We start from the raw sequence: 25,199 nt of genomic DNA, 5'->3' as shown, positions 1-25,199 counted from the left end.
GCGAAAATTTTATGGTACCCTAGACATGTACAGCTCCGCTGTAAAATTATTATGTAGATCCGGCACACATATTGAAATCTATGTGAATGGAAGATCTCTCGAAGCGGGCAAATAAATGCTATTGAACTAAATAACGATGTCTAAAATTGTCTTTATTGGGATTCGATGCAAAGTGTAATCTTACGCAGTGCTCGTGCTTATGAACCACACAGGTCGCAACCTTCGTGGCACGCAACGTCTATCCACTACAACGTTCGCAAGCAGCGCCGAAGTGCAGCCAAACAGTTCGTGCGAATCCGCAATGCGAAAACGTCGACGCAGCGCTGCCACGAGGAGGAAGAACGCGCTGGACGTTTGTCGAGCAGGGCGAAAACGTCCGGCGTAAGAAGAAGAGGAGGAAGAAGACGAAGAAGGACGAGCCTCGCCATGGAGCAGCGTTCCTCTGGAACTCCGGCGAAGACCGCGAAAGGTGCGACGGCCCAACGAAAATCGAGACACAGTCGTCGCACCGGTTCGCCCGCCCAGAAAGCCTCGAAGCCGAAAAAGCACCGGGAACCGGCTGGGCAGCCTGCTGCGCTCGACGCGAGTGCGCCCACCCAGCTCGCACCCGCCGCCCAAGACAGCCCCGCGGACTCCCGCCCGGGTCCTTCGCCCAAGCGTAGCGATTCCATCGGCAGCAACTCGCTGGCTCGCATGAAAGACCTGGTGAGCACCCTCCGTGTTTTCGGGAGATTCTTTATTCATTCCTTCTTGTAAGACAAACATGGATAATAAAGCATACAGGTGGAGGAGGTCGAACATCTTGAAGGGGCAGCGCTAGACGACAAAGACCGAAGGCGGGAAGCACGAAGGACTACGCTGAACTCACGAGTAGCTTTCTTAGAAGGCACACGCAACTTTAGTACTACAACCTATAACCACCTGCCCTCCCATCGATGGCGTCATTATCAGCCCACAGAAAAGAGCAAAACCCAGTGATCTAATGCTGTACTATGAAGTGGTTTAAAAATGCAAAATCACTGTCATGCAAATTTAATGAAGGCATGCTTACACATAGGGATCATTTTTTCTTGATATGGTAGGCTTCAATAATCTCCCTCGCAGTCTAATTTCTATGTGCGTAACTAATTGTGGTGTCTTCATAGAATGGAGTACACCCGTGCTCGGAGCAATGCCGCGTGACGTGTGAGTAGGCATTACCCGCTGGCGAGCGTCTATGCTCTGACAATATAATGTTCAGGCATCGACCTGTTTGGCCGATATAGACGTTACCAAAGAAAAACTGAAGCTCGTAAACAACTCCCACTGTACATTGCACAGGCAGAGACGTGTGCTTAACAGTGCAGCCTTTCCCAGCAAGCGTGGAGGCAGCCTGTGCCTACTTCCTATGAATCTTACTGCAAATGTTGATCATCTTGTTAGGTGAAGAAAAAGGAACCTTTACATCAAATATACCGGCTACATTCCTGAGGTTCTGTGATGGTTGATGTGCATATGGAATTACAACTGCTTTTTTTTTCTTGTCGGCAGGCTCTGGATTATTCATTCTTGTGGGCACTCCTAATTTTACACGCTTAACAAGCTTCTACGCTGCCCCTTAAGGATGTTCAACCAGTGCCTACTTGCCCAAATGTCGATTCTTCTACAGGAAGAGATCGAAGGGATCTGTGCTGCCAGAGGGTCTCTTGCAGATATAAAAAAAAAGAAAACAGTTAATACAAATGCAGCAAAGGAATGATATGATTACCAAGCACGCGCGCAGATAAAACAAGAGTACGCAGCAAAAATGTAATGTTATACAGAACTATAGATTGTAAGTATAATCGAGCGCACAAGGCACAATAAATGACACTGCTGCAAATTAAAATCGCAATTCATGCAAAACACAAAAGTAACCTTTTTAAACGTCCCTATATCCTATATAGAGAATGGGGAAACTGCCTGTCCTAGGGGGGAGCGAGGTATGTACGTGTGGAATGCCACAACTCAACGGAATTCCACGGTATCTCAAAGAAAGAAATTCACCGCGATCACGACACTCCCTAATGCGAAATTTGAGCGCAGCTCGATACGTGTTTTCATTTTCTGTTTCATGATTATATGTGTACACGGTTTATATTGGGAAGAGAACGCTCTCCGTAGCGCGGGTGCCGCGGACGATCTGTCTCGTGCGGCACATTGCAAAACGGAACGAAGCGAGGCGCGACTGCCTCGCCCATCGGGAGATCGCGAGAGGCAGCGCGTGGGTGACGCGTGGGCGCGATTCAAAGCAGCAGCCGAGTGGTTTTTGTTGATGATAATAACTAAAAGGCAGTTCTCTGTTCTTTCCTCATCACACATATATAACATTGAGCAGGTCTTTTTTTGGGGGGTTGCACGAAATCAAACTCTCTCTCGTTTTAATTAAAAGGTTGTCTTTTTTTTCTTTCTCAGTCTTCGTTCCTTCCTCACATGGTCGCTTTTCAATCGCTGCTCCCATAGACGCGCTTGCTGATGCTCGTGAAAATTGGTTCTCGACCGCTTTTCGGCCGAAGCTGCGCGGCCCGTTTGGATCGACTTTGGAAAGCACATTAGCGTCGGCACCTGCGCGACGTTCTGCGCAAGAAGTCACACGTCACTGAACACTCAGTTCCAGAGCACTGCTCATTTGCGTCGGCTGCTAATGCTTTGAAAAACATTTCCCTAAATGATGAGCCAGGAGGTTCTTCTAGCGAAGCTTTCCTTTCTAACCATACAGGACTTTGCTCGCCGCGGTTGTCTTGTTGAATAGCCCAGCATGAAGGACGCCACACTTATATCACCAATACAGCTTTTATAGTCATTCGTTCTACAGATCCGCTGGTGAACGGCTTTGTTCTTAGCTGGATTAAATAATGGAGAACGGGCGGTACTTAAATAGCCTTGTCGCAACAAACATGTGTCTACAAGCACGTAATTCTTTCATTAAAGCGTAGCCTTACTTTATTTCCTCCTCGGAAATATGGTGAGCCTGCTCGGTTGGTTTCTCGCCAAACTCGGAAGTAGTGCGATCCGCGGTCGCTTATGCCACTTGTGTTGTATCCGCGTCTTGCCGTCCAGCCGTGGCATGCACGCATTCGCTACGCTACGTTACGCTACGCGACGCTACGTCTGGCACGCTACACTGCAAAACGCGGTGCGGAACACGAACTGTCGCGTTGCCGGAAACCCTAACGACCAAAACTTCTGCGACGGGACAAAAACGTGAACAGTTCGTGGCTCCAACTTGGGAACTAAAGAAAAAGTTCGCCCATCATGTGCGTCTGTGCATAAAATTTAATTGATAGGTTTCAATTACTGTTTCGTGCTTCCTCCCTATAGTTGATTCCGACAAGTTCGTTGGACATAGCGTATTTCTCTCGATACAGGTCGTTATTTTATTTTTATAGTATCACGAAAATCTCGTGACACTTTACAAGACCAACGCAAGAAAACATTTCGAAATTTTTTTTTATCTTATATGCCGCGTAGTCACCTGGCGTGTAGGGGTTGGAGGACGGACTTCGGGATGAAAACCAAACTTGGGATGGTTTATTTTACATTATATACAGAGAGGTGAGAGTCAAGTAACAGTCGTACAGTCATTACGGGCCAGCAGCAACTCGGACGCTGCGGCCCGCGGCAAGAAGTTCGAGAGAGGTGAATCAGGGAATCAGGGAATGCTTTGGTCTCTCTGGAATGCTTCTTTTAAACCCTTCGAGGACTGGACGTCGCGTCATGTCTGGCCAATGGGAGAGTCCGCTCAGATGACGCCATTTTCAGCCAATGGTTGGCGCCCGTGTCGCGGTGTCACACCCGGCGGCTCTCTGCGGTCTTGCCTCGCAGACTTGCAATGCGCTTCTTCCAAGGCGGAGAATGGGGGGCACTCATGCTCCATTGTCCGAGGGCCCACCTGCTCCCGGCGGTACGGCTCCGCAGTGGTGGCAAATGCCTTCTTCAAAGGCGAAGAGGGGTAGGCTTGGGCCTTCCCGGCACGTCCGCCTGTCACAGCTATTACCGCCGTCTTGGTTTGGCACCCACTTTACTTCCAACAGTGCCGTGCTATCCCCTCGTTTTTTGGAAGAGTCAAGCAGAGAACAGCTACCGGCGGCTTCCGAACTTGTTTGCACGTGAACTTGTTTGCTCGAGCGCTCCTCTGGAATGTGCTGCGATTCGATGTGGTCCAGGGGAACTCGAAGTAGGCGCAGGAAACAGCTCCATATCTAACAGGCGCTACCATGCGTACGCGCTTACGCGTCCTCTTGAGCGAAACACGCCAATACGCTACCAACGTTTTTCACGCGTTCATCTTCCAGAATATATTAGGCGCAAACTATCGCGAAACGAGCTATAGCTACATTGTTCTGTGCCAGATCTTGTCCGCGGTCAGCCAACTGCAAACTCTGGCTACGACGTAGCGTTTCCTTCTTGAATTACTGAATGAAATTATCGCGCCACGGCCGTTTCGCTGCGATTGCAATGACGGCTAATACGTTGATTTTTCTAGTCTTCATGCTTGGAGCGTCAGACGTTCTTCTGACTCGGTGTACTGTGCATGATTTGCCTGCATTAAGCGGAATTTCTAAGCAGTCCTATTTTTCTAAACGCGGAAGACAACGAGACTCTGCTCGCATGCATAATGGCTACGAATTGTGGCCTTTGTGGCGCAACAGTTTGTCGAAAATGACCAGTTTGCGAAGTCACAAAGCTGATGGAAGTCGGAAGGAGGGAAAGTCAGGAAAATGTACGCACTAACCGCCATTCCCAGGCTGGCTGAGCCACGATTATCGCAGCCCCCGTAGAAACTGTAACGCCGGAGACCCCTCCGGTAACTTTTGTGAAAACATGAGGCAGAGTCTGCCTCGTGTGTATCATTATTTCTCTTCGAAGCATTGAACTCCTGGCACGTGACGACTGTCACCTAACAGCCCACGTATACGAGAGCAGCAAACGTTGACAGAAGTACTGGAGTGATGAGAGTGCGAAAACATTTACTAAGACACTAAAGGGAAATGTTAGGTCCAGCTAGATCCATGCAACATCCGTCTATAAGTCTATTATCTTTTCCTGTGTGTCAATATTTCACTTTGTTACGTAGAAAATTGCCGCCGACGTTCCGGAAACGGCTGTTCTATTTTAACTGCCCGCACCCACCGTGGTTCGCCGCTGAGTGCCCATGCTTTGGCGTAGCGCTACTAAGCACGAGGTCGTGGGATCAAATCCCGGCCGCGAGGCCTCACTTTGTTGAGGGCGAATTGCAAACACGCCTGTGTACTGTGAGTAGTGTGCTCGATAAGGAAACCCAGCTAGTGAAAATTAATCCCGAACCCCCCAATACGGCGTGCCTAATAATCAGATCGTGTTTTTACCTTGTAAAACCGCAGAATTGAATCATCTGAATCACAAGCTCGGGAACGGACGAGTTTACGCAATCTTCACGTGAGCTCCCTGTATGGTGCTCTCTGTTAATCGGTCAGGGGTGGCGGTACAGGAGAGGTACCATTTCCTACAACAGGTGGTGCCACTATGATATTCTGACACCTAAAAAAAGAGTTTTCTTCTCGCTACGAATGACGAACTTGCTATTGCGGACTTCTAATCTTTCAATCTAGATCGATTTAACGTTTTTCTTTAGCGTCCTTTTAAAACTCTCGGTCCGAGGTCTTGTTGGCGCGGTGTACACTCCGGCGCTGGGCTGACTAAGTTGGCCAGTCATATTGCGGCGACCACGCTAACAGCCTTCATGTTCTCTGGTGCAACTGTATACCACATCCAACTTCCCAACCACAGTGTAAAATAACTTACAGCCTTAAAAGTGGATAAGGGTATGAATTAGTCTATAACTCGCGCCCTTGCACACTTCTTTGGTGTAATGTTGTATCAGTTTAAGACCTTTTTACACCGTTACTAAATATTAAGGGCGTAAATTATTTTACAGCACATCTCCGAGATCGCCTACAACCACATCACCGTTGAGTGGCTGATTCTGTCATCCAGTCTGCAAGACGAACAAGGAGCTCAGTGATTAGCTCAGTGGTTTAGGTTGTCCGGCTCTCAACTGGACAATATGATAAACAATGGCGGTGGTGGTACGCAGCGAAGTGTTGCTTTTCCAAACCATACTGTGACTGTAAAGCTGACGAAGAGATCCTCGCCCGAGAATGACTCCGAAACGAAAAGAACGAACAAGGCTGTGTTGAAAGCGGAGAGCAAGCGCGCCGTCTACTGTCGCGCGAAAGGCAGGGGAGGGGATAGGAGGGAAGGGGGGGGGGGGGGCGCCGTTATGCAACGGCAGCAACAGCGCATTTCGCTACTGGGCGCAAAGGGAACTATTTATCGTGGCTCAATCGGGCTCAATCTCACGCTCCATATTTGGAGGAAAGCGGCGAGCCAGCGCAGGAGGGAGGGAGGCGGCTTCGACTCCGCCAACAAATGCGTACTTTGCACGCATGCGCGCGGTCGCGTGCGCCATCTCTTGAAAGGAATCTGCAGACGGCTCATACCTTCTTGCGCTCTGTGTTCTCGCCGCTCTCGCGCTGACGCGATAGACGGCGCGAAGGTCAAGTCACTCGCTGCTGCTGCCGTAGAGCTGCCTGTTATTTGCTATCGCAATCGATGCCCCGCCTTTCGCGCTAAACTGCGACTTTTTTTTTAGTGTAACTGCATTTGGGATTTTTTTTTATATCAATGAGGCGCGCTTCTCTAGCGTACGTTCATTTCGATGTGAGTTAATTTACTGTTCCACTGCAGGAGAACGGCTTCTGCCGTCGATATCCAATAACCGTTGCCTCGCGGCATCTGATTCCGTCTTATGACTGCAAGTTTTCTTACTCCACCACACCACCTAAATTATTGCCGTCATCGACTGCGCTTCCCTTCTCTTACTACCCATTCTACATGTCTAACAGACAATCGGTTATATTACACGGTATAACCAATGTGATTTCTTCCTCTAAATTTTCACACAGAATATCGGCCACCCCAGTTCGTTCTCTAAACCGCACCGCCTGTCTTCCTGTGTCTAAACGCTACACCTGTCTCTTTTTTTTTCTTCGTTCCAACGCTGGTATCCCGAATCTTACCTCCTTATGAAGCTTCCTTTATTGGCGGCCTTAAAAGTTATCGAGGGTGCAAATAACTATATAACTAACACCCTTACACACGAAGGGTGTAAATGCGGGAGTTATGCATTGATTTACACCTTTATTCACGTTTAACAGACGTAAATTATTTCGATGGGGGCGAAATGCGAAAACACCCGTGTACTTAGATTTAGGTGCACGTTAACGAACCCCAGGTGGTCGAAATTTCCGGAGTCCTCCACTACGGCGCGCCTTATAATCAGAAAGTGGTTTTGGCACGTAAAACCCCATAATTTAATTTAATTTTTTAAGATATAAATTATTTTACAGTGTGCGCGTGTCGTGTTACCTTTTTTTTTACGCGTTGCGTCCGATAATATTTCGTTATTTGTTTTGCCTAAATAAACTGGCTTTCTTTCTCCCGTCGTCCGCAGGCCCTGAGTGGCCGGGAAGACCAGCGTCGCCCCTCCGAGTCGTCGTGGCGGCGTGCGAAGGTGGCGGGGATGTCGTGCGCCCGCACCGCGACTCCACTCTGTGTCTTTTGTGTGGCGCTGGTCGGTGCCGGCCTGCTCACCGCCTTGATCCTCGGCTCCTCAGCGACGCGCAAGGCCCGTCAGATGGCCTTCCAGTACAAAGGCTGCACGACCAGGTGACACCGTGGTTCACGCTCCCACGGGCGGGGGGTAGTCACTGATGGCGGGATGTTCTCACTTTCGGTTTCTTAAAACCGTTCAGTGTCCTACAGAAGTTACTATGTTTAAATCTATCTCTGCAGCTGCAGGTTTGAGGCGTAACCAACGCATTTTCTGCAAGGCAAAGTGCAATGTGATGCACGATATAGAAAGAAGCAGCTTATTTATTTCAAACACTTTTCTTTTCGATAATCAGTTTGTGTAGTTGCAATGATTAACAGTGGAGCTAGTTTTCTTTGTTTTTTTTTGGGGGGGGGGTTGAGCAGCAGGCGCTTCACCTGGAAAAGTGGGAGAGGGTGGGCGGGTATTGTCATTCGTCATTGTGTGCCAGGTACCCTAATACGCGAATTTCGCGAGGAGGAAGGTAGGTTCCGGGTGTGCACCCCTCCCCATCCCTGTGTCTACACCCCGTGGGATTATGAATAGTTAGTACATTGATTGCCCTAATTTTGCAGAAATTATAAAGTTGGCATCATATGAATTAGAAAAGATTTTTGTTTTTTTTTGTTATTAACGTGCGCAAGCATCTATCCATTTAGGTTTTGTTCCTAGTGTGTTCTTTTTGTGGAAGTAATTACGTGTTCATTTTTGCGTGAACTGTCTAGTCTTATAACGGTGTACTCTATATCTACCTTTCTTGCGGCATATTGCATTGCCTCACAAAAATTTCTAGTGGGTACTCCGGCGCTAGTTTCTATCAAGAATGGTGATTCAGCCGGCCTGTGAACGGCGAAGGCTACATGGATTTGTCTACTAAACATCGTCCTTGTGGCTTCGAACGGTTTTGTGACTTCGTAAATCGGTGATTTTTAACAAAATATTGTATTATGAATGCAACACTTCACAATGAGTATGTATGAGTGCATTGTGTTATTGTCTTCCTGTGCTTAAAGAAACTAAGTGCATGGAGATTGAGATATATACGGCGTAATAAATAAGCCGACAAGAACGTTTGAAGCTACAAGCAAGCGCGAATATTAGACAAACCTGTGAACAAAGAACCACTCGCATGTTAACTGGAAAACCGCAGTGCGAGAGTTGCCTATAGCAATCATTGCAGAAAATTCCATGCAACCAGTGATCGGTTCCCTAAGAGTATACTGCCAAACAAATATCGAAGGGCACGCGTTTGCATATTGTAGGTGCGAAAGCGACGTCATGGCGGTCATATTTTGAACACCAGCATAGTAGAAAAGTGCACTGACATGGTGGTGATGGTGGTGGCGGTGAATGGAGCTCATGGGTGCGAGTATCCTAAGAATAAACCTGCATGAAACATGACTATGTTTTCATGTATTTGGTCGACAAGATCGTAGGCAGCTGTTAGTTTTAGTTGGCAGATGTTTTTTTTTTTTAATGCGAAAGTGCCAAATAGCCCATTGAACGAAAAAGCCGGCGTCTGCCGTCTGGAGCAGCGAAACGGCTCCTAAATTCCTATTGGTTACGAAAGGGAACATCTGTTGTTCTGCTAGCGCGCCAGGTGTTGCGGAAGGGGAGAGAACATCGTCGCGACAGCACGTCACCCTCGCTCTCGCTCTGGGAAGCCTGTGTTATCCGCGCGTTCCTTCTCCGCGCAAGCTTTCGCCTGCGTTCTAACTGCACCTCAGTGACGCCAGACCAAAACACGCCGAGTGTCTCAGCGTGCTCGCTTGCCCGCAAGGAGTCTGTAACTTGAAGAGGCGCTCAGCGGCGTTCAATTGGACATTAATGTTTTCGCATTCACAACGCATAAGAAGTGCTTAGGTGTCCTCTGATGTTTCTAAAGCGAAAGCTTTACTGGCCGCGAACTTGCGATTACACCGTGACCGTGCTCCGAGGAGGCACATGACGTCGCACCGCGTTCTTCGTCGTTGCGTTCGCCTCTGCTCGCTTCGCAAGCTGCGTCGCATGCCTGATAACACGTCGGAGGATTAAAAAGGAGTGCTCGCGTGCGCCGCAACCACAGTTGAGGCGGCAGTATGGACGGCGACAATTCTGATAAGCAGGGGGAGGCCTGGAATCGACATCGGAACGAGATGAAGAGGAAACGAATCGCCCAGGAAGCAGACAAAGAGCGCGCCGAACGACTGGCTAAACGCCGCAACATAGCTAGACAACCAGACTAACCTGGACTTGCAATCAAGATTAACCTAGGCTAACCATGCTATGCTTTAGCTTTCACTACGTATATCCTGGCATAGCCGAGCCAAGTCACTGCCAATTTTTTTTTCTTTAGCTCCTTTCCTAAACCTGCGTCCTGTAATCTTCGGTAAAGGGGCATTGACGCCACAATTCTTAAGCTTGCAATCATGCGTAGCACGTGAGACCACACACGTCCCACAACAAGCAGGCAAAAAATGAACCGCATTCGGTGCTGTAGAAAATTCGTAGTATAAGTTTTATGTCGCATTTCAACCCTACACCCGCCGTGGTTGCTCAGTGGCTATGGTGTTGGGCTGCTGAGCACGAGGTCGCGGGATCGAATCCCGGCCACGGCGGCCGCATTTCGATGGGGGCGAAATGCGAAAACACCCGTGTGCTTAGATTTAGGTGCACGTTAAAGAACCCCAGGTGGTCAAAATTTCCGGAGTCCTCCACTACGGCGTGCCTCATAATCAGAAAGTGGTTTTGGCACGTAAAACCCCAAATATTATTATTATTCAACCCTACAGCAATGTGGCAACACTGTGTAGTGGTGCAATGAAATCGCACTGCCAGAAACGGCTCTCTCGGATTAACCAAAGCCAAACGCCGGAAGGTACTGCGGGAAACGAAAATGCGTGTGGCTGCCGTGCGTCATATCGTCTTTTTTTCTTTTTTTTTCATCTGCGTCTCATTGGTGTGCTGTTGCTTTTTATCGCATGAGTAAAAGAATTGCGCGCCCAATTATTCGGCGACGCCCTTGCTTCGCAGTTCGGTGCCAGAGCATGTGGACCGTAAAACGTTCGACGTGGTTTCGAACTGTTTCGGGGCAGACGACCCAGCGACGGCTTTAACTGTCGTTGTCCTAATGGTCCTGTTTCGCTCGTACTTTGTTTGTTTGTTTGTTTTGTTGTGCGTGTGGCCCGATGGCTGACAGAATACCTGCGTCTTCTTAACGCGTTCTTGTTGCCCGAAAGTCATGAGTCAGCGGGGGCAACACATGTTCTCGCGAGTCGAAGCGATGACGTCGTCTCACGTCCGGGGCTCTCCCATGCTCGACGCGCAGAGGCTGCCAGGAGCACTTGGAGCACCTGTCCAATACCCTCAAGAAGACCGTAGACCCGTGCAGGGACCCGATGGCCTACGTATGCGACAAAGTGCGCTGGCGGAGCGAGATCGTATCGGACGCGCTCACCGACACGCTGGTGCGCTGGTACGAGCTCGGCGCCACCTTCCTCGGAAAGCAGCGAAGACCATCGCGTGAGTGATGCGCGCAGCTGTGTAGCTCGGCTTTTGTCTGTATGCTTTTACGAAGGTGAAGGTTTATTTTGTTTCTATTGGAGAAACGTGAATAAGAGCGGTCGAATGAGAAACGAAGTTTCTCTGTCGCAAAAAAAGGGAAAAAAAAACTGGCTGTGGCTTAGCTAAGGTTAAGCCCAGGATGCGAAGCATACTAGCCTTTATTTTAACGCGACAGCGTTAAGGAGCTCGTATCGCAGAAAAGCCGGTGTCGTCGGCGTCGGCTCAGGCGTGCGCCGTTTGCTCAGGCGCACATTTCGTTGTCGCGCCGAACGCTGCGCTGCTCGACGCTCACCGCGTCCGATGCGGGGGGCGACGCCGCGAGCGACGCCGCGAGTTGGAGCCCCGTTTCTCCTCTGTCGTGACGTCACGGTGTCACGTGGTATTGAAGGCGACACCGCCGCGCCTGAGGAGCTGGGTTGAGCTCTAGTAATATGCTTCGCATAAAAACAAGATTGGGAGAGAAACAATTTATGATATCTCAAAGGGAAGCCCATTACATCTAGAACCGAAATTTGGATGCCTTAGAACACGCATTTATAGATTGAAGAAGGAAGAATAAGCGTGTGCTTGCTGCGGTAAAGCTATGGAAACTATGCGGCACGTTTTATTAGAATGTGAAGATATCTGCCCAGCGGTTGATTTAGGCACGTCTGGCCTCCTTGAAGCCCTCCTTGATGTCCGGAATAAAGATTGGTAAGAGGCGATTGGAAGATTGGTGGAAGTAGAGCAACGACAAACAATAGAGGCCTATAAAAATAAATTTCCCAAAAGGAGTTCAAAAAGTTTGGTTATGGGAATTCTTCGTGTTTTTTTTCCTTTTCTTTTTTTAATATAGGTAGGACATTATCCACTATGATAACAAGAGCTTGGTGGCGCAACCCACCACCCTCTTCCAAAGGGGGCGATCATAGCATCCATCCATCGCGTGCTGTTTCTACAAGAGAGCTCGCCTTCGTGCATAGTGTTCGGTGCCAGCGTCTCCCAGTAAACACTACATTTACATAAGCTGCAGTTGCCGGGAAGCATGAAAAGCAATCAGGGATCTTGGAATGCTATCGCGTTCTACTCATAAAGGCGAGGCTTAAGCGTCTTCCCAATTTTTTCACGAGATGTAGGATTAGCCTCCCGGCTGAATGTCGTCACGCAGGCGGCGGTAGCACGTTCGAATTCTCGCGAGCGTCTCTGTTTGCAGCAGCAGCAGCAGTAGGAAGGTCAGAAAATTGACTGCAAGTGTAACGTACTTATCCTGTGCACGTACAATCCCTGTGCATTGTGCAGTCAAATGTTGCGCATGAGGGTTGTGACGTTGCTGTGATCGACCATCTCGCCATCTTACGCGCTTGCATTTAGACAAATAGAACGCTGTAACGCGTTTCCGCAGCATCATATACGCTATGCTAATAGTGATACCGGCACGCTTTTTTTTTTGTCGTATCTCCCTTTGCAGCGCATCCCGGACATTCATGGCCGTGTCCGATGATATGCTGCTGCTGTCTAGCTGGAGAGCTCATACCTAAAAAAAAGAAGAAAATAACTCAGTGTCTTGCCACACTGTGAAGAAGGATGACCAGTGAAGCTGTGTATGCGGGCCCCTCAATGGCGAACTGCAGCTCCGCTGTGGATGGGGCCTGTGTTGCACTATCGTCGGGATTTTTTTTCTACACGCAGACACGATAGCAGGAGAGAAAGTAGCCTTAACAGTTTCGCTGTAAAAACTAAATTACGTGCTCGATGGTGGGACTGAATATCGGTGCCCCAGCACAGCAGCCTAGTGCTCTAACCATTAGGCCACAAACCGCACGTACACTTGTACCGTGGCAAAGGCGACTAGCTCTTTGAGGTGACTGCCGCATGTGCCAGACTGCGTGGCGCGGGTGCACGAGAGAACATGCTCGCACGCGAACTTCTTTTACATCGAAGACGCAGGGGGAAAGACAATGGGCAAATTTATAGCATTCGGTTACCTCCTCCACGAAAGCGTCGCTTCTCGCGGATTCCAAGATGTGCACTGGATCTGCGTAATCTGGGGCGCTATAGCGTAAAACTATTCCAAACTTTTTGTCTATTCCGATTCTGCAGTCAGCCCCCCGCGATTGGTCAAAAACTTTTTGGACCCCCCCCCCCCCCCCCCACTTAACCGGCCTGTCATGCGACGTCACGAAAACCGCCATTGCTCCCCCGTCCGCTATGACGTGTACACGCTGGTTATGCATGATCTCACCTAACAAAAGAAAAATTTTTATTTCTCAATCGACGCCTTTTCGCCACTAGCCCTCGACTATTGGTCAAGAGTTTTCATGCAATAATATGCTGAACAAAACTGAATTTTCTTCTGAATAGCAGCATGCTGCCACGATACTGAAAGGAATAAAACATGGCTCCCGCCGATCACTCGGGCACTGGCTACTCGCACCTGCAGGAGAGCATGGGTTTATTTGCGGATAATCAAACATTTTGAGTGGCCGTGTAACGTTTTCGAGCACTTTTGGCACGTTTACGACCTCATTCTGCGAACTCTTTGCTGAGGATCAGTTTTAGCATCATTCTTAAGTTTCCGTTGCATGCCGCCGTGATTTTCGACCAGCCACCGCAAGCTAAGGGGAAGCGAACCAATCGCAGACGCCGGCACCGCCCTCTTCATCTGGTTATCGATTTTCAGTGCAGTGGCTCGACCTCATCGAATCCCTCTCCACTTGAGCGTGTTCCTCGCCCCCTTATCAGTCAATTAGATAAGACAAGCCGCTCGGCGTAGGCAATGTTATTCGTTTTTCAAGCAAACAAAAGTGGCCTCCTGTGAACGAGGAGAGCGTTTGATTGGTCTGTTGAGACAACCCTGCGGGTACCGCCCGATGCTTACGTCGGTGGTTACGCAAATTTGACGTCAGGAGATTGGAATAAAAACATATTGGAATAGTTTTGCGTTATAGGACCCCTATTTTGTTTTCCTCGGATATCTGTATGGCCGCACTACCATCATGCCGAAACCCTTCCTATTGCGCATAGTTCTGCGCAGGCCGCGGAATCTCCTCATCCACGGACGGACATGTTTAGTCTGTCTCCTAGACTGTAAAGGGCGATCGTATTAGAATTGGTGAGAGTGCTCGACGGTGCACGCTCCGTTTCTATTCCCTACGCAACCGGGCAAAATCCTGATTTCTTACGAGACCTGTTCAAGATGCTTGAGAGTGTATTGACGCGCTCGGCCCAATCTTTAGCTCAGGGGTTCCCAAATTGGGCTTCCGCGACACCCCCCAGTTCCACAAACGGCATTTTAGTCTTCCACGAGTAGCCAAAACGAATCCGACCCCATCCCTTTTCCGGCATATTCTTTTTTTTACATTTCAGTTTGGACTTATCAGTTAAAACCGCCACATCCGCATCAGAGTAATGGAAAGGGCGTTGGTACCGCAGACCTCAGGGCAGGCAGGTGGGGCAAGAAAGTTTCGGGACGCCTGCTCTCGCTCTTAGGTCGTAACCGATGTTCTCGTAGAAACAAATACACCTCAACTCGTCTCTGCAGCTGCGTCGGCGCTGTACCAGGGTTGCGTCTCTCGGAAGGGCCACACCTACGAGCGCCTCGAAGAGGTTCTGTCGTTCCTCAGGGACCGCGGACTGCACTGGCCCCAACGGGTGACAGGCGTGGGCGCCACCAAGCACGCCCTGAACGTCATCCTCGACCTCCTCATCAACTGGGGCGTGCCCTTCTGGCTCGAGATAAGCCTGAAACAACTGCCCGGCGACACCAGGCACGTGTCTCTATACGCGGTCAGCTATAGAGGCGGCACCGCCCCCGCGGCCCGCTTCCCTAATTTCACCATCTTCGGCAACCTTTGAACAGATAAAAGCATTACTCATTAAAGGCTTTGCTCGTTAGACACGCCTTCTCCGTTTACCTTATGCGCCTGCAGTATGTGAATTTAGCTGCATTACATGAATTGCTTGTATTGACTTTCAGACCGCGCGAGATGATGGGCTAGTTGGTTTGACATGCCAGTGTGCTTTAGCTTAGTACGACAAGTTAGGCCCACTCCGCATGCGCATCCTATGCCGTGGGCTACCGTGGCGCTACCTCCGGTTACCATTATTGAGTAACAACCAGGCAGCGCCGGGACCGCGCACATTGTTCAATTTAAATTCGCGATTTCATTCACCGTCGTGACAACAAAAAATCAATCGCAACAAAGGCCAATGGCACTTAGTCTCATCCCACACTGGACGAAGTTGACAAACTATTGAAGCACTTCTGTCGTACTTATTACGGTGAGCGTTCTGTTTTGGCACTGCGAGACCTGGGGACGAAATGCAAAAACGCCCGTGTCTCCGCGCATTGAGGGCACGTTAAAGATCACCTGGTGGTCAAAATTAACCCGGAGTCCCCCGATTCAGCGTGCCTCATAATCAAATCCTGCTATTGGCACTTAAAACCTTAGAATCCATTTATTCAAGACGGACATGCACGGGTAACGCCACGATCTCTGTAGAACCCTTTGCCTTCTTTCAAAGGCAGTAAACGAGTGTATTTTTCATTTTTCTTTCTTGAGGCTCTGGACGAGTTTTTTCAAGAAGTTTAGATCATTATGTGCGAAAATACGAGATCAATATTGGTATAGAGACTTGCATAAATATTGGGTACTCCTTGATAAGCTCTCACTGGCGGGGGGGGGGGGGGCGGGGGGGGCTGGCTATATAGGAGATGTAGAGTTGGACTTCAGTGTGTGTTGACTCCACATTTTTTGCTTATCAACGAAGCCGACAGGAAAAGTCCGGCTTCACACATTAAAACAGTCCCTCAAGTTTACTGGGCATTGAACTATGCAGTTTATCGCGGTGGCCTTGCTAAAAGAAAACGCTCGCCGGTCACCCATAAGGTTGTGACCAAGCACAGTTTGTTAAATAATGTGTGACGTAGTACACACAAATCTAGCTCTTGCACGTTGCGCGGGGACAAGCAGTGTTTCTTTTCTAGAGGGCCGCTCTTATGCGCCCGTTCCTGCGTTGGGCGTCACCGTCCCTCGGCGTAACCAAGCGAACGAGCATAGCGAAGGCTGAAAGAGCGAACGCGGAGCGCAGCGGGGGATGAAAAACGGCGACGGCGAAGAGAGTGCAAGGAGAAAAAGTGACCAGGTCCCACGTGATTTGGTCGCTGCTCGATGCGAGTGACACCCTCGGATGAGCGACAAGTAGGGGCCAGCTTTCCGAGCTAGTCTTTCAACTATGGGGACGCCTAAATTTGCTCGTTGTAAAGGCAAAGCCGTCGTAGTGGTCTTTGTTGTCGAGGCCTTTATGCTATATATAGGAAGTCGACCGGGGCATAATGAATTCGTCGTTGTACAGGTGATTCCGCTGTAGAGGCATTCGACTTTATTCTACAAATTTTACCACACAGGTTAACCCGCTTTGTCCTTAAGAATATAATCTTTATGCAAGGTCATTTCAATCCTGTATGTGTGTGTGTGTGTGTGTGTGTGTGTGTGTTCTTTCGTATGACGCTTTTTACGCAAAAAAATTTGAGGACGCTTCAGTTCCGCGTTTAAGAGTGAACGCCATAGCATTCGAAGATCCCTCACGCTTCCCGGCAGCTGCAGCTTATGTAACTGTGATGTTTAACGGGAAACGCTGGCGCCAATTGCTGTTCACGAAGGTGCGCTTTCTGCTAGAAATGACACGCAATGCTGCGGAGGCGAGTGCCATCGGGAGGTGTCGCAAGGTAACGGACGCGCCGCTCCATGGCCTCCAAAATTGGCTCGCGCCAATCTTGGAGGCCATGGAGGACCTTGGAGGCCTATGAAGAGTAGAAACGTTGGAAAATGTGTTTGTGTTTCCGCGTAACAGAAATATGTCTTCTCGTATATTCATATTACAGGCCGATGCTGTCCTGCCTGTAAATTGTGTTTAGATTCTACCTTACGATTTTTCTGACGCATGGTACTTTCAGGAATTAATTTAGTTCAGCAACGCCTCTGCGTCACTCGGATGGCCTGCCTGTTAGCGGGTCAGAATTATTTTTCGCTAGGCGACGTCGGATGCCGATATCGGATTTTTTGTGACACGGGGTCCTTAATGCTGTCGCGTTACGAACGTTTAGCGGTCCCCGTGAACTTCCTCAATAAAAGTCTTATTGAAAAGCCGCTTCTCATCCGCAGCCGACAGGCATCAGGGATGTGTATTGCGCATACGTTTTTACGCTTGGGTTGAATTTTACTCACTGTAAAAGTGCGTCTCGTGCCAGTTGTCCCAGGTTTCCCAATCGTTCCTATACGCACGGACTCCACCCTTTGAGTGCAGGTACAGCCTACACATGGCCTACAGCGAGGTCAGCCTCCACCGCGCTAAGTGGGTCAACTACTCCAAAGCGCGCGGCAAGCGGCTGGAATACGTGCGCACCATGTACAGACTGTACGGGGCCGGAGACACGCCGCTTGCCCAGTTGCGGGACCTGGTGGCCCACGAGGACGCGTGGGTTCGCGCCGTCACCGAGGGCATCGCGAGCTCCAACCGCGTCATCATGAAGCTGCGGTTAGCCCACCTCGACCAGCTCACCCCGAACTTGAGCAGCCACCGCTGGCTGGACTACCTGAATGAACACCTGCGTCCGCACCGCCTCTCACCGGACGACAATCTGCTTCTCGTCGACAAGATTGTGAGCACCGTGACCAACAACATCTTCGAGAGGTATTGCGTGTCTCATACTTATGTGGGGAACGGAACATCAGAGCTCTCAAAAACGGCGACTTGTCTTTTTCGAGACTACCTTATTACACTGTGTCACTTTTCGGTCTACTTCGTTATAATGTTTTTTTTTTTACAATACAAATTGCTCGTCAACCTCGCGTGCACTTTATTTCTTCAATGCTGTGCATTCGCATAGTGTTCCTGAGGTGTAAAGTACCGGAAGCGCCAGTGATAAAAAAAGATGTTCGGCAGCATGTTACATTCCCTGTAACACTTGAAGGCGAAAGCCTGCTGCACACTTGGTAATGAATTGAGTCATAAAATCGAGGACCAGACTTCTTGGAAGACATAACGAGCCGCAGTATGAATTACACGCGTGGCGCTTTTAGGTCCCCCCTCCCTTTCAGTGAAAGGAAACATCCCTGCACCAGCCAATATATCGCGAAATGAAAACACGTATAGAACTGCGCTCAAATGTCGTATTAAGGAGTATCGGAATCGTCTGTGAACTTGGAGTGGGAGTGGGCAAGACCCACTTGTGAGTGGGTCTTGCAGCGGCACGATGAGCACATGGTTTAAGCTTGTCTGCACTGTCTTTCAGATTGCCGCCTGCACCAAATCCAGATGTCTTCAGGAATGTGCTACCTCTGCGCATGATCCCTTTGGCCCATCCTTCGAAACGTTACTCAGGGCCGCCATATCGGAGGATGTGATACAAACATCGCATCATCGTTGGATTGAAGCACCGGACCTGCGTGGCTTGACATTTGGCGAGCCCTCCTGCGCATGGAGCACTACCACAGCGTCACCTGGTCGTTTACACTGCACTATAAAGCCGAGGACGGACGCTATGCTCTTCAGTGGGTCTTGCAGCGGCACGATGAGCACATGGTTTAAGCTTGTCTGCACTGTCTTTCAGATTGCCGCCTGCACCAAATCCAGATGTCTTCAGGAATGTGCTACCTCTGCGCATGATCCCTTTGGCCCATCCTTCGAAACGTTACTCAGGACCGCCATATCGGAGGATGTGATACAAACATCGCATCATCGTTGGATTGAAGCACCGGACCTGCGTGGCTTGACATTTGGCGAGCCCTTCTGCGCATGGAGCACTACCACAGCGTCACCTGGTCGTTTACACTGCACTATAAAGCCGAGGACGGACGCTATGCTCTTCAGTGGGTCTTGCAGCGGCACGATGAGCACATGGTTTAAGCTTGTCTGCACTGTCTTTCAGATTGCCGCCTGCACCAAATCCAGATGTCTTCAGGAATGTGCTACCTCTGCGCATGATCCCTTTGGCCCATCCTTCGAAACGTTACTCAGGACCGCCATATCGGAGGATGTGATACAAACATCGCATCATCGTTGGATTGAAGCACCGGACCTGCGTGGCTTGACATTTGGCGAGCCCTTCTGCGCATGGAGCACTACCACAGCGTCACCTGGTCGTTTACACTGCACTATAAAGCCGAGGACGGACGCTATGCTCTTCAGTGGGTCTTGCAGCGGCACGATGAGCACATGGTTTAAGCTTGTCTGCACTGTCTTTCAGGTATGCCCGAAGTACAATTTTCCTTGTTATAGAAGCGATGATCGATGTGTAGTGCTGCTGCCTGGCCCACTGATGAGAGCGTTTTCTATTTTTTCTGTCCGTAGAATGTTGTTGATGTTATCTGGTGACGTCGAGTCCAATCCTGGTCCCGATAAGTTACAGGAAACGCTATTGCAATTGCTCGCAGGGCAGGAAAAAATTCGTTCCGAAATATCTTCTTGGACAGCCAAGTTTTCTTCCATTGAAGAAAGGCTAAACAGGCTTGAGACGTCAGTACTGCCAGTCGCGGAAGTGATTCCGCAAGTTCAGGAACTTGAAAAAACTGTCGCTCATCTTAAAAACGTGGTATTTAAGCTGGAAAGTCGGTCTGACGATCTTGAAAACAGGTCCCGCCGAAATAACCTTGTTGTCTATGGATTACCTGAACCCCATTCTGAGCCCTCCGGGCAACTACTTGACGCATTCACGAACTTGATATCTGATAAACTTGGTGTTCAGTGTGCAGACATTGAACGTTGGCACAGGCTTGGGGTGCGTAGAGGTGATAAACCACGTCCTGCTATTTTCAAATTTTTGGACTACAGGTCAAAGATTGCAATATTAAAGAATGCCCGAAAGCTTAAAGGTACAGATATATATATAAATGAGGACTTTTCTGAACGGGTTCGAAAGATACGCAAAGCTCTTTGGAGGCTTTCTGTAAATCAAAGGAAAAATGCATCTACCGTTCGTCTGCAGTATGATTCCTTGCTGATAGACAATGTACGCTATGTGCTGAATGAATCAGGTGATTCAATGATTAAAACCAAAAAGCAAACCTCTGCAGTACATGAAACTTGACTGCATTCCGATGCTAATTTCTCGCTGGTAAACGTTAATGCCCGCAGTCTTCTTAACAAAATTCAAGACTTTCACCATCTCGTGGCATTTTATCATCCTTCTGTGATTTGCGTGACTGAAACGTGGCTTGGTGAACACATCTTAGATACTGAAATTTTACCACCAGGTTACAGCGTCCTCAGGAAAGATAGAAGTGACCGGCGCGGTGGCGGTGTGGCACTCTTCGTAAACCAAGACATTGAGTTTACAGCATTGCCTGACGTTCCTAACTGCGAATCAGTATGGTGCAAAATAAGGCTTTGTGGATTCACTTTGGCTGTAGGAGCTGTTTATCGACCCCCTGACACAGATCTCAGTGTCTTTTCCGATCTTACCGATTATATAACCAAACATAAACTTAACTGTTGTAAAATGTTACTTGCTGGTGATTTCAACACCCCTGGCGTAGATTGGCCAACGCTATCTGCTGGTGGCCGTCACAAAGCCATTTGTGATTACTTGATTAACATGTCTATTTCTTTCGATCTGACGCAAATTGTGAATTCCGCAACCCGAGAAAGCTCAATTTTAGATCTTGTTTTCATAAATGAGCAACTTAGACAAAATGGTTATGATAGTACCATCGTTGAAGGCCTCTCGGACCATAAAGGGGTCATTGTTTATTTGAATTTAGCAACTATGCCTAAGCGCCCCTCACATCAGACAGTATTGAACTTTGAACGTGCTGATGACAACTCCATAACTGAGTTGCTCGCATGCTCTTTTGATGAATTTTCGAGTTGCGTAAACCATTCCTCTGTTAACGTGTTAGTGAACCGTTTTTACTCAATTGTCAATCAATGTATAACTGATTACATTCCAACCAAGTGTATAAAGCGCAATCCCAAGCACCCTTGGTACACACGTGAAATTATACACCTAATTCGTCGCATCAGGCGTCTGCGCAAACAACCCTATGCAAACAATCCAATGAAAGCTTCAGTATTGACCACACTTAAAAACAACTTAAAATCTGCTATGTCAAATGCGAAAAGTTTCTATTTTAATAGCACCTTGTCATACTTCATTAAAAACAAGCCATCAAAGTTCTGGCGAACCATCAGTCCACCAAGTGAGAGCTCTCCTTCATTCATAATTGCTAATCAACCATGCTCAGATAATCTTAGCATTACTGAAGCTTTCAATAATTACTTTAAATCAGTGTTCACCTGTGATGATGGACGCACCCCCACGTTTTGCACTACTCTTTCGTCATCACCTTTTCCTAGTATGGCAATCACTTCAGCTGGTGTACACAATCTTATACTCAAGATCGATACTATGAAAAGTACTGGGCCAGATAATATTCCAGATATGTTTTTACGGCGATATTCTGAATGGAGCTCTCGGTACTTATCCCTAATTTTTTCGAAATCTGTAGAATCATCCACTGTTCCAATACTCTGGAAATGTGCTAAAGTTGTTCCAATTCACAAAGACGGTAATAAGCAGGAAATATCTAACTACAGACCTATTTCTTTAATATCAACATCTTGTAAACTATTGGAACACATTATTCATAAATATATCATTGAGTACTTATCTGAACATAATCTTCTTTCGCATGCTCAGCATGGCTTCCGTTCCGGATTCTCCACGGTAACACAACTTCTAGAATTCTCCCATGATATTGCATCCACACTTAACCTTAGAGGACAACTTGATGCCATTTTTATTGATTACAGTAAAGCTTTTGACACAGTGTGCCATAAAAAGCTTCTCATTAAACTCAAGGCAATAATTCATGATTATAAATTACTAGGTTGGATACAGGACTACCTAAGTACAAGAACTCAGTTTGTTGCATTTAACAATGTTCACTCATCTCGTGTCAATGTTACATCCGGTGTACCACAGGGGTCTGTCTTGGGTCCTTTGCTGTTTGTAGTCTATGTAAATGATGTCGTTGAAGTAACCGCGGGCACTTCTGTCAAAATAAGACTATATGCTGATGACTGTGTCCTTTATTCTAGTATAAGTAGTAATCATGATCAGTTAGAGCTGAATGAAGTCTTCACCCGTTTTTGCGAATGGAGCAGAACATGGCAAATGTCACTTAATTTTAAGAAAACCGTATCAATGACTTTTTCGAATAAAAAACAACCATTACAATTTACATATTTTAATGAAGCGCACAAGCTTGCAAGCGTCCACACGTTTAAATACCTTGGTGTTACTTTCTCCCCTGATCTAAAATGGCATGCTCACATTAACTGTATAACCAACAAGGCGTTGAGAAAACTGGGTTATCTTAAAAGAACCTTACGAGATGCAACTAAAGAATGTAAATTAACGGCATACAGATCACTAATAAGGCCTCTACTTGAATACGCGTCGGTAGTGTGGTCGCCACATCATTCCAAAGACATAGACATGCTTGAGTCTATTCAGAAAAAGGCCATAAGGTTTATATATAATCGTTATGACCGCCATTTCTCACCGACATCGCATGCTAGCAAGCTACTACTAAAGCCACTGGCCCATAGACGTACTTGTGACCGTGTTGTTCTGCTACATAAAATTGCTCATGGGAAAACTTATGTCAATGCGCCTATTGTTTTCACTAACCCTTCTTCTCGGCCCACCAGAAGAAGTCATCATCTTAACATTGTTCCTTTGAATGCAACGATTGATTGTTTTAGGTTTTCCTTTTTTCCGCATACAATTGTGATTTGGAATGGCCTCGAGGGGTCCTTGCGCGAGTTACCAAGTGATGTATTTGCCAACCTATTACCTAATCATGTTCATTAATCAACTAGCTATTCCTGATATTGTTTTTTTTCGATTGTTTGTTTTCTTTTTGCCACTCAAATGTATTCTTCAACTGATTGACATATGTATGCACTCACTCCTGCAATATCTTGCTATGCAAGATGGCAGTATATGTAAATAATAAATAAATAAAATAAACTTCTTTTTCTGCAGCACTCCCAGGTGTCACCATGTTGCAAATACTTGCTCCTCTGTGTTCCTTGTGCTCAAGTAGTCAATTCGGGCACCCTAAAGCAAGGCACTGCCATTTGTGTTATCGTAAAAATATTATTTCTTGGCTTTGTCTTTGCCGTCTTTGTAAAATACTTTGAACATCCTCATATCCTCATCCTCATCGTTTTCATCCTCTGCAATAAGTTTACCATCTCTTTCGCACCTTTTTGTAGTGTGTGTGTGATTGCCAACCTTCCTTACCTCTTCCATCGTTCCGGGTCTCTGAGGTATAAAGATGTCTGAGCACTCTAGCAACCCACCTATGTTCATCGGTGTTAGCGAATATTTTCTCTAAACTAACTCTGGCTCTGCGAGCCTCCGACTCCAAAAGAGGGCCGGTCCAGATTGTGCACTATATACTCTGCGCAAGTAGAAGTCTCCATGAACCTGTGGGTGATATTGACGGAGCAGGCAGTTTTAGGCGTAAGAAACTACGCGTGCAACGACCTTCAAATCCGGGAATGCTTGTGGTACCACTGAATGATCCACTTAAAGCGTATAGCTATAGCCCTGCCGCAGGTTCTCTCTATGACGCATTTCTCCTCCTCATTCTGCCCTCAAGGTTCAGCAACGCAGCCATCCTGGAGCAGGTCGCGTGGCGCTTCATCCAGGACTACTCGTACGCCAACTCGTACGCCGCCGCCGTCGCCACGTTCGGCAACAAAGAAGCCGTGGCTCGCTTCAGGCCCCGCAAATGCTACTCGTTCACCGAGAGCCGCTTCCAGAAGTGGCTTTTCGTGTGGAGGGTCGGTGAACAGCTGCAGCCGCCCTTGCTGAGCACCGTCAAAGCCATCTTCGACGACTTGCGCAACACCACCCAGCGGCTGCTCTCCGACGCGGCGCCTTGGATAGATCCGGCCGCCCGAATCGAGGCGGTGGCCATATCGCAGCGGTTGCACCTAGAACCGTACTGGTCGCTGTTCGGTGCCGAGGGATTCAAACCGATGCTGCCTCCCAGCGCCATCCACAAGTACCTGGACGCCTTCCCGAGGCAATTTTCATCGCCACTGAAAGGCTGGATGCAGGTAACCGTGCAACATTGAAAACATTGACAAAGCTATAGTCGGCGACAACCTAAAACATACAAACAAGCTCCACCGGCAAAAACGCCAGGCACTTGCCATTCACGTCTGAAAGAGAGCCGAGCCAGCCGTAGTCCACTAACAGCTTAGTGACATTGCCTTTTTTTTAAGTGCTGGGTCAATCGAAAAAAAAAGATCGTTGTTCCAAACTAAAATATTATCTTCGTCCTGAAACCAGTGACCTAAAGACAATTCTCTACGGAAAGAATTGTCTTAATCTCACCCGAGCGCTTGACATAAGGAAAATAGGCGAACATAATTGTCCCCCGGTCTTCGGAAATGGAATGTTCTCCACCGGCTCCACCGCTCTCCGGCGGCGCTTTCCACCGACCCCTTCTAGAGTTACTGTATAGGCTCCTTCTAGATAGGCTCCATCCAATACGATAACTCTAACCACTTACCCTGCCGCTTGTTACCATCGCGCACAGAGAGACGTGTTCAGAGGAAAGCGCGTAAATTATCGCTGATTGAGGTTTTCGTCTCTTATCGCGGTTATAACAGCCAGTGTCGAAGACATCGCACAGTGCTTCTGCAAATCATATTATAGTTACAGAGGTCGCAGGGAAACTCTATGTTCTGTAGCCAACTTGTCAACATCTATTGCAGCATCTAAGCAAGACATGTTGCCACAAGGAGCATAATTAGGGAAATATTTTTTAGAGCGATAGCTCTACGTTTTTAGGTGCAAACCCAGAAAACGCCTGGTTCCGTAAATCTGACCTTCAAGCTCCGACAAGGTCAAATTGGGATTTAGCGTGCCACTACCGGCGGCTGCTGCATATGCCGCGTGGGCGCCCATGTCTTGAAAGCAATCTGCGACGTGTACAAAGAG

The 25,199-nt window shown here is 48.1% G+C and overlaps 1 protein-coding gene across 1 annotated transcript in view; it reads left to right on the top strand.

The window, feature by feature from the left end:
* The first annotated feature begins 296 nt into the window (after nt 1-296).
* LOC135896225 (neprilysin-1-like) overlaps nt 297-25,199 on the top strand; it is a 29,411-nt gene continuing 4,508 nt past the window's right edge. The window contains exons 1-6 of the mRNA XM_065424590.2: nt 297-705; nt 7,514-7,728; nt 10,959-11,152; nt 14,715-14,940; nt 17,480-17,866; nt 23,848-24,310. Coding sequence (XP_065280662.2) covers nt 427-705; nt 7,514-7,728; nt 10,959-11,152; nt 14,715-14,940; nt 17,480-17,866; nt 23,848-24,310 — 1,764 coding nt within the window. The 5' untranslated portion in view covers nt 297-426. The remainder of the gene's footprint in view (nt 706-7,513; nt 7,729-10,958; nt 11,153-14,714; nt 14,941-17,479; nt 17,867-23,847; nt 24,311-25,199) is intronic.

This window comes from Dermacentor albipictus, chromosome 8 (genome assembly GCF_038994185.2).
Source record: "Dermacentor albipictus isolate Rhodes 1998 colony chromosome 8, USDA_Dalb.pri_finalv2, whole genome shotgun sequence".
NCBI classification, from domain to species: Eukaryota; Metazoa; Arthropoda; class Arachnida; order Ixodida; family Ixodidae; genus Dermacentor; species Dermacentor albipictus.
Note: the sequence above shows the minus strand (reverse complement) of the source record. Positions and strands in the feature narration are given on the sequence as shown.